At 37.1% G+C, this 10,146-nt stretch overlaps 1 protein-coding gene across 1 annotated transcript; it reads right to left on the bottom strand.

The window, feature by feature from the left end:
* Positions 1-2,163: 2,163 nt before the first annotated feature.
* Positions 2,164-8,248, bottom strand: LOC120110605 (uncharacterized). Its single transcript, XM_088721822.2, has 7 exons — positions 8,131-8,248; positions 7,700-7,771; positions 6,719-6,760; positions 5,439-5,564; positions 3,868-4,155; positions 3,270-3,589; positions 2,164-2,987 (listed from the first exon to the last, which is right to left on the bottom strand). Exons 1-7 carry the CDS (start codon positions 8,225-8,227, stop codon positions 2,376-2,378), a joined length of 1,557 nt encoding a protein of 518 aa, XP_088577948.1. The 5' UTR covers positions 8,228-8,248; the 3' UTR covers positions 2,164-2,375.
* Positions 8,249-10,146: the final 1,898 nt, after the last annotated feature.

Below are 10,146 nucleotides of genomic sequence, written 5' to 3'. Positions count from 1 at the left end.
GACGATGGGGTTTGACGAGATATCCATAACCTCCGTCACGTCGGGATCCATGATAGAGGTTCAGACATTTCATTCTGCTGGGTTGCCACCATATACTGCTAGGTGTCACTAGTGGATTGTGAGACTTGAAGGCATTCACTTGGTGATCAGTGAACTCTGAGAGTAGAACTGAAATCGTTTCAGTCCGCTGAAAGGAGTTTCAGTGATATTGAGATGGAGATCTCAATATGTCTCACTACCAGTCAGAATAGAACCTACGGGATCACACACATAGAGGATTTAATTAGTCAGACTATCATAATTGTGATTTGGAATCATAATAGAAATCAATCATCAATATGATAGGTGATTGAATTAACCCACTAAGTGTTAGTAAGTTAATGAAAGAAGAATTAAGTGGAATTGATTGCAATTGGAATGCAATTGGACTGATTTAATAAGCCAAATCAAATTGGGTTCGACCCAAATTGATTTGGGTTCATGATTGGGTCAATTTGATTAAACCAAGGTTTGTGCGGATTTTAAAGACCACATGTCGTCGTAGGATGAATATAACTTAAGTCATGTTCATACTATGCGGACTTTAAAGTCCACATGGCATCATAGGATGCATGCTCCCCAATCAATTAATTCTCCTAATGAGATTAGGAATCCTAATGTGATTAGAAAATTAATTAATTGATTAAGTGGACACATGTTATGCATCTATGAGCACAAAGATTGGATACTTGACATTAATCCATGGGTGGGTTATAGTCTCATACTCCTAATAAGATTAGGAGAGGCCCTGAACCCAATCTATAAAAGGGTAGCAAGGGAGACATTATGAATTAATTCTCTCCTCTTCCTCTCCACGCCTCCTCTTCTTTCTTCCTCCTTCTCCACGGCAGCAAGGGGTCTTCATCCTCCTCTTCTTCCACGGTAGCAAGGCAAGGAAGATCCACGTGCAAGGTTTCTCCTTCCTCTTCCTCCATTGCGAGTAAGATCAAAGAATAAAGGGTTCTTCTTCAAAGAGGCATGTTGCAAATTTCTTCCAATCTATTTGATAGTCATGAGAGGTCTCTGCAAGGAGCTAGCACTCCGGTAAAACCCTATCTCAGATGATTAAATCCTCGTGTGGATACCTGTAGAGGTCGGACACATGTGCGGCTTAACCAGGAACCTAGAAAGATCATCAGGCTGCGGTGTTCTACACTTGCAGAATTTTTGAAGATAAGATTTTCAAATTATTAACTTCTGATTTTTGTTTCAGTTTTATGAATCTTAATTAACCCTCCTCAGACCCTAATCTTTCCTTCCTAATGAGTTCAAAGATCTTCTGGATTTGGATTGAGAAAAATTTTTGAATTCTACGATCCGAGGTGCGTTCATACGATGAACGATGTCCCGTTCGAATTTCGTTGCGAACGTCGCATCGAACGAGGCGTAACTCAGCATTTACTACCTCTTCCACATTTTTCTATTTACATCACACCATGCATGCAATAATATGGGTGCATTTCTCCTATTGAAGGAGATTCTCATGAGGCCAAAATTATCCCGTGGGAAGAGATCAACTATTTCCCATACAAGAATCACTGTCTTGGTAGTGTCCTAGAAGTTTAGGGTTATTCTATGTTCATCGATGAAATGGAAGGGCATTTCTACCTATGGTTTGGTGTCATAGAGCTGGGATGGATCTAGGCAATCAGCTCTTCTAAAGCTGGGGTCAGTGCCAAAATATTCGATCCCGACCTCGAGAGTTGTAAAACTAGGCTTATAATTGGGCCTAGATATCTCATCATGCAAATCCTAGCCCTTGCCTTTGTCCACATTCACTTTTGGTGTCTTAAAGGCCAAGCCTTGCTTGAGGGCTTGTTTGGCGAACCTGACTGGACTTTCAAGAGTTGGCTCCACCTATTGGCATATCCAACAAAAGATTGATCATGAATTAGAATGCTCGAGAAAAGGAATGTTATACTCGTAAATTTGGGGATGCTTACAAGGATTACTCCCTTTGAAACCAAGTGATGTAAACTGTGGGTTCGATATCACCCAAAGTGCATGCAAAATCTATCAAGTATACCACAAACATCTCTTCGAAATTAAGTGATGCAAACTATGGGGTGGATATTACCAGAAGCGCATGCAAAATCTACCAAGCAGACCATAAACACGGTCAGATCAAGAAGAAAACCTCTACATCAAATGTTGGAAATCTAAAATATCCGAACACACAGAATGATGTCCACAAACAACGTCAAAGTGGTCGGGAGAACCCATACTTACGGCAGAGAAGCAAACAAGATATGAAGGATCTAGCAAAAGTCACAGCACAAGCCAAAAAATTCACACTCAGTAAAGCAAATATGAGAAATGCCATCATGCAGGATAATTCAAAGAGGATGCAACTTCTGGGGGCGCTGTGGCACCATGCCGAAGTTAGCCTTTAAGAGGTCGATGTAGAATGGGATTTGCGCCAGAGCAAAGAATGATACGAGCAGGCCAATAGCTGCATATATTGGATATATCGCATACTTTAGCTTCTGCTCAATAATAAGAAAATTGCCGGCACAGAAGGAGGCGAGGTTTGCAACAATGGATAGGAATAGGGTGGTGAGGCCGAGGATCAGCTTCATAGGGAGTATCCTCTTGAAATGTGGCTCCTGATGGTGGGAGGTGAGGATAGAAAGGAACGTTATCAGAGAGGTAATCGAGAAGAAGAGGGCTATGAGCGAAGAGAGGGCAAACACTTGGAAGGCACGCTTGCCCTCGAAGATGGGGAAGCCTGAATTCTGGTCGACACCCCCGGGCACGGTGGTTGCAGAGGCGAAGGCCACCGTCGCGATGAATACGGCAACCACGGAGCCCGCCTGCGAGGTATCGTTGATCCACTTGCCAGCGTTCTTCACTAGAGGCTCGTGAGTGTTGGTGAAGATTTCGCGAGCGGTCTCGCCCTTTGCATTGTGATGCATAAAGAACTTGGATCCCGTAGATTTCTTCACATACTGAAAAGTCCGGAGCAATACATGCAAGCAGGCATTATATTAGCCAGATAGCAACAAAATATATATCATTGATCCAATGAGCAGGGAGTATTCATCAAATGGATAGGGGGCATTTTATCAAAAGATATTTATAGTTGTTAACTATCTCTAACATACCCCTACAAATGATATTCCAAATAATGAGGTTTAGGGACTATAGCCATCCACTGGTGCGTGCGTGCGTGTGTGCGAGCACGAGAGAGAGAGAGAGAGAGAGAGAGAGAGAGAGAGAGAGAGAGAGACCTTGTACCATTTGATCTCCCATTGCATTTGAAGGGCTGCTACAGGGATGGGCCAAGGCCTATTAGAGCCGAGCATGGCAGCCAAATGTAGCGCGCTATTGCCGTCCTTGTCCACGGCGCCAAACACAATCTCCTGCATTAAATGCATTAATTTCCTCTTCATTATAAGTTCATATACTTGGGATTGCCGGTTCTCCGCTGCTATTAGTACTATGTTCTTCTCATCTTGATCCAGTTCAACTGCTGCCACCGGCGTCTCCTCCAGAATTTTCTCCACCATCTCTGTGATGCCCCTCTTTGCTGCAACTAGGATTGGTGCCGCTGCCAAAAATTTGAATTTATAGAGGGAAAGAAAATGTTAGGCTCCCAGATATTTGAATACATCATATCGATGTCATCTATTTGACTGAATATTTTTGTCAACTCAAAGGGGCATATGACTGTGAGAACACTACTGAACAAAATGATCTAGGTCAAATATTTGAAAAACAACACCATCAAGATTTGAATCCACTAGGCCATGGCATCGTTTGCTTATCTTTAAAATTGTTGACCAATAGAACTACAGTGATTAACTTTCAGAATAAAGCTTGAGATACCTCGAACTGGTTTTTGTTTTGAGTCATCTTCAACTTGTTTGCAGCAACATTTTTCAAGTTTTTTGAGAATTTCATCTTGAATTTGTTGAGAATTGGGTTGCTTTGATCCATCGTTAACATCTGGTGGACTCGTGGTTGGAGGCTTCTGATCTCCTTGTGCCGTGCCGCGCTTCGTTCCGTCTTTAGCATAATTCCATAACCTGTGTTGGCGAAGAAGTTCTTCCATGATCTGGAATGCATGTGTATTCGTTTGCTTCTTCTTTTTTATTTTCTGGACCTTCCATAGCCCTACAATTGCAGTAACTGACAAAGTTTAACAACACACAAATGTTTTTTAAGTGGTAAATATAATTGTATACATATCACTAATAACAAGCTTGCTGCATTAAAATCAGCCCATTGATATTTTCTCTTAGAGAGATTTAGCCAGTAGGATGTCTTTTCTTGTTATATTTAGAGTTTTTTTAATGAACTTCTTTTTTTCGGGCTGGCTACAGCGCCGTATTTCAGACAGGCCTTATTGAAAATTTTAGAATCCCTTGGCTAATTTGAATCCCTACTTTCCTTGTGGTTTTCTGCTTTTCAAAAAATTGATTCTAGTAACTTGCAATGGTTGTTAGAGATGCTAATGGACTGGCCTACAGAGTACTTTAAATTGTTTGGGCCAGGTTATCAGGCTGGCCATGTGAAAAATTTTGCAAGCCCTTTCCCAGACCCGGCCCATTTGTTTCCTTAAATGGCTATGGTCATGTATGCCCCATCTCGAAAGCTACAAAAGTTATTGAAATCAAATCCTTTCTAGTTTGCGGTTAGACATGAGAGGTCTGATCTCTCAAGGATGACAGTATATGTATTGCATGATAGAGTTGACTGGGAGAGCCTCACCTAGCTAATACATGAGATAGCAGGGTATTGGATACTATCTTGTTTTCTCCTCATCAATAGCTGTTGCGATTGAGAGGCTGGATGTTATATCGCTTGCTCCAATCTATAATTAAACAAACTTGGAACTCAAAATTATTTTTGTCAGGAGCCCAACTTCTGAAAAGCTTGGGTTATTTAGATTTTTGAAAAGTTCAATTTTACAATTTACTTAATTAAATGCTCTAGATCTAGTTCTGTGCCATGCCCTTATGCCACATGCAGGGGAGCTCTCCATGTGCACAAAATGGGCCACTCTTGGTATGCCACTCTTTTGTATTGTGAAGATTATTATTCTAGTTCGCTCTGGTGCCCAAAATGACTGTCTCATGATGAACATCCAAAGTTCATAGATGCTTATGGGTTCGTAACATATTAAAATGTTTTGAGATCTTCGAGTTCATGTTGACATATCGATTTTAGGTATACTAAAAGTAAAGCATATAATATAGAGGCTAATGGTGCTACTTGGATGAGGCCAAGTTACGGCAGGCTACATGCTCGGACTCAAGAGCCTTTATATAGAAGAGAAAAAGGCATAACTCAAACAATAATCTTTCACTACCCAATTTCATATATTAAAAAAAGAGCATTTGTAATGAGATGAGTAATGGAAAAAAAAAATCATAAAATCAAGCTAGAGTACGAACCAATTCTAGTGATAATTAGCAAGAACTTCACTACAAGCTTGAAGAAATAATCGAAGCATGTGCAGTACTTGTTTGGATATCTTCGGCGATTTTGCGAGCCATTTTGTCGTTCTGTTACACCGTTCTCTGCCAAGATAAATAAAGAAAAATGCGATCAGGGCAATTAGCCTAGCAACAACTTTTCAAATGAGTGGTGGAATTAATAACCCTATGTACTATCTATAGTATGATGGCAATTATTTCAACCACTATTGTCATTGTATACTTCTGCCAGAGGTTTTAACAATGGTTTCTCAAAAAAGGGGAAAAAAACTTTTACCTCTATGAGTTGTACTGTTTGTCTTTGGTCAATCCTAAAGGCCACCTTTTTTGTCGAACAATGCTCTTGCAAGCCATTGTTCTTGGTCTCAAAAAGTATATGTAGAATATATGACACTCCAAGCATCAGTGGGCAGTCAATCTGAAGAATATATTTGGGTGCCTAGCATAAAGCCCATAGTTCAAAGTTTCAAATTGTGCATGGTGTTATGGAAAGTCTCCAGGAAAGATAGGTTACATCTTTTGCAAGAAGACAGTGATGCAATTAACCAGCCAAAAAAAAAAAATCTCGGAATCGAACGAAAATTGAAGAAGTTTCAGCTTAGCTTGATGAGCTCCTTTCCTATCTATTTTTCCCTTTCAGAAAAAGCTTATAACTAAATAAAACTTCTTTAAATATTGACTTCTCCCACACGTTTACTTCCTATGACCTCAGGCTTCCTGTTTACCCTAATGATGAAAGGAATAATTTTACAAACTATGCATGCCATATTCTCTTAAAGAATAAGTGGGGACTTTTTTCAAGACTTTTTTCGGTGACCATTTGTGTGTGTGTGTGTTTTTTTTTTTTTTTTTTGGGGGGGGGGGGGGGGTTGAAGTGATGCTGTTGTTGGGGCATGAGACAAAAGCAAGATGATATACAGAGGAAGTTCAGCTTAGCTTAGCAAGGTCCTTCACCAATTTCTGTTCATTTTTTCAGGGTTTGAAATCCTTCAAGATATATTGATTTTAAATAAAGGCCATCTTTGTTCATAAGTTCAAGTCATCGACAGAAGAAGCCACAAATGTATGGGACAACAGTAATCTGTCGCTCCTAGGTTGTGCATACCCAAGTTTTCCTGCATCCATAGAGGAAAAAGAAAGGAGAAAACTAAAACCAAGTACGTGTGTGTGCACATGTGGCTACAACAAAATAATCCATCTGTTGCTCGATCTACTACTATGCTTTTGCAAGAATTTACCTGGGTCTCTTTTATCCGTTGTGCGGATGCTACGAACTGCATCTGAAAATAAGAACTCACCATTGTCAGTTTTGCAGAAATGCTAGATAAATCCAAATAAAAAACCTATAAAGGGAAAGAGAATAATCGCTGAAATATTTAATATAAAAAAACAGAAGCTAATAAGTAACCAAAAATATTGAAAACAATATTATATATTTATAATAAATTTGACTTGCGCTTTGCTCCTCTAAACTTGCTGCAATTCTAGATGACCAACTACCTACCTAAGAAGAGGCACAAAACGCTCATGAAGACAACATTTTAAAATAATGACCCAATAATGTCGCCTCAAATAAAATAAATAAATAAATTGAATCTACCACATGATTGGCCATGTTACTGAGAAAGGTTTTTAAAACAAAAACAATTGAGTCAAGTTATAATTCTGAAGGCATCAAATATCTGAGTTGGTTATTTTGGAAATGGTTTATGATGGCAAGAATGGTGGTACCCAATATTAAGACTACAGGTAATGTCAATGTAAAGAATAATTTTAGTAAAAAGCGATGCCCAATTTTTATGTGGGGCAAAAGATCCTCTCCAGTCGTCTCTCTATCGTCCCCTTCAACTCCTCACTTCTGTAACTCCTCACTTTTATTTTCACTCTTTTTTGAAATCAATAAATCTTTGCTACCAAAATCTCTAAATATTTTACAAACAATTTCAAAAACCAAAAAGGCTTCATCATGAATGTTTTTCAATTTATTCTTTTTTTTTGTCTTGGGTTTTGAAAAGATTAGACAAATGAATCTTGAGATTAGTAAACCTAGGAATGTGATTAGCCAATACTCTTAAATAGTCCCAAAAGTAGGCCGGGGTAGAACATATGACACCTCAAGCTTTACAATTTAAAAGATAATCAAATGGCAAGCATATAACTTGGCTGATACGTACATACCTACATATATACATTCATAGACAAATACATACATATATTACCTGAGATTTCAATTACAACATCTATACTATGCCTGGGCCTATCATTATCATCATCATCATTGGTCAAAGGTGCTGCAAGAAAAAAAGATAAATCATCTTTTCAACTTAATTAATAGGAATCTGTTTGATAGTTCTAATTGATCTATATAAATTGGATAATTAAATATTTCAAGGAATTATTTCAACAATCCAAAAACAGATCATCTACTTCCCTAACTAGTTCTACAGGATCTTAATTCTTTTTCTAACATAAGAATCACAAGAACTTTTACATACATAGATACGTACATACATACATACATACACAGATACGTACATATATGCGTATGTATGTACATATGTATGTACGTACATAGATACATAAATACATACATATATGTATGAATGTGTATGTGTATGTATATATATACGTATATGTATATATGTATTACCTGGCATTTGGATTTCAACATCTGTAATGTGCTTGGACTTACCATCCTCACCACTGGTCCAAGGACCTACAAGGAAAAAAGAATGAGAACTCATCATTTCAACCAAAATCTCTAAATATTTCACAAACAATTTCAAAAACCAAAAAGGCTTCATCATGAATGTTCTTCAATTTATTCCTTTTTGCCGTCTTGGGTTTTGAAAAGATTAGGAAAAATGAATCGTGAAATTAGTAAACCTAGGAATGTGATTAGCCATTACTCTTAAATTGTCCCAAAAGCAAGGGTAGAACACATGACACCTCAAGCTTTCCAATTTAAAACATAATCAAATGGCAAGCATATAACTTGGTTGATACGTACATACCTACATATACACATTCACAGATAAATACATACATACAAACATGCACATAAATACATAACATACTACCTAAGATTTCAACATCTATACTATGCTTGGGCCTGTCATCATCATCATCGGTCCAAGGTGCTGCAAGAAAAAATGAGAATTCATCATCTCAACTTAATTAGTAGGAATCCATTTTATAGTTTTGATTGATCTATATCAATTCGATAATTAAATTTTTCGAGGAGTCATTTCAGCAATCCAAACAAGGATTATCTACTCTCCTAGCTAGTTCTACAAAATCTTCTTTTACTAAGATAAGAATCACAAGAAACTCTACATACATACACACATGCATACATATATGCGTATTTAATTACATATGTTTGCATGTATGTACATACATGTCTACATATATACATACATAACATATATAAATAAATCCATACATGTATGTATGTATGTATATATGTATGTGTGTAAGTATATGTATGTATGTATGTTTGTGTTACCTGGGATTTCGATTTCAATTTCTATAATGTGCTTGGACTTATCATCTTCATCACTGGTCCAACAAGTGCAAGAAAAAAAATGGGAACTTAATTGATCTATATCATTTGGATAATTAAATAATTCAAATTAGAATTATTTACTCTCCTAGCTAGTTCTACAAAATCTAATTTTACTAGGATGTGAATCATGATTACCTTAATAGTTTTAGTCCTGGTTTCTTTTGTTAATATACTCTGGAAATCCAAGAAAAATAAATGTCTTTCATATCTATGAAGCCCTACTTGATTCCTCTCTTCCCTTTTTCTTTGGGCTCATACAAGTGTGGTAACAATTCTTTAGAAGTTTTGTGTATATGATGTGTGCATATATATGTGCGTGTGAAGTAGCAATTCTTTAGAAGTTTGTTGTGATATAATTGAATCCATGCAGTAATTTTTTAAAGGGTTTCTGAATTTTGATTTAGAGTGTGACTATAATAAAGTTGATATAACAAATTATTGCTTGTTCAGTAACTAGAGAATACCCAGATGGCAAGGTGTGAAAAGTAGCCTTAGATATTAGTAGAGACTACAATCCATGACATGGTTACTACATCACTAGGTATTTGTCTCATTCTTCTTTTTAGGGAAAAAATAGCAAATTGATAGATGGTCCTTCCATTGATCAGACTATAACTATTAGTCCCTATTGACTGGAACTTTTATACCCACCTCAAGTTTCAAAGTTTCTTTAATTTTGGGTCCCTAGTGGTTGTATACACTTATTCCCCAATACATACACAATTGCATAAGTATATGCAAGGTTAATATAACTATTTGCAAGAAGAATATAATTGTGTACAAAAATAATTTTTAACTATGTGCACAAAGAATATAAGTGTTTGTTGGACTAAAAATTAAATAATCATGGTCAAGAGATCTCATGTTAAAGTCCAGTCAAAAAAATGACTAGGTGTTAAGTTCACCCCCCAAAAGAATGGTTCGGTGGATTGCTAGCAAATATAGTTGTTCCATATAAATATCTACTACTTGTAAGCATCCTTGACTAGCCTCTCATTATTATTATCTATTATTTTTGTGTTATAAATGTTATTGTATTCATATATAACAATGTGACCCTTGATTTATGTTGTATCTTTGAGCATTAACTATTATGCT

Source organism: Phoenix dactylifera, chromosome 1 (assembly GCF_051530095.1).
Source record: "Phoenix dactylifera cultivar Ajwa chromosome 1, Ajwa_hap1_PhDact_Kaust_v1.1, whole genome shotgun sequence".
NCBI lineage: Eukaryota > Viridiplantae > Streptophyta > Magnoliopsida > Arecales > Arecaceae > Phoenix > Phoenix dactylifera.
Note: the sequence above shows the minus strand (reverse complement) of the source record. Positions and strands in the feature narration are given on the sequence as shown.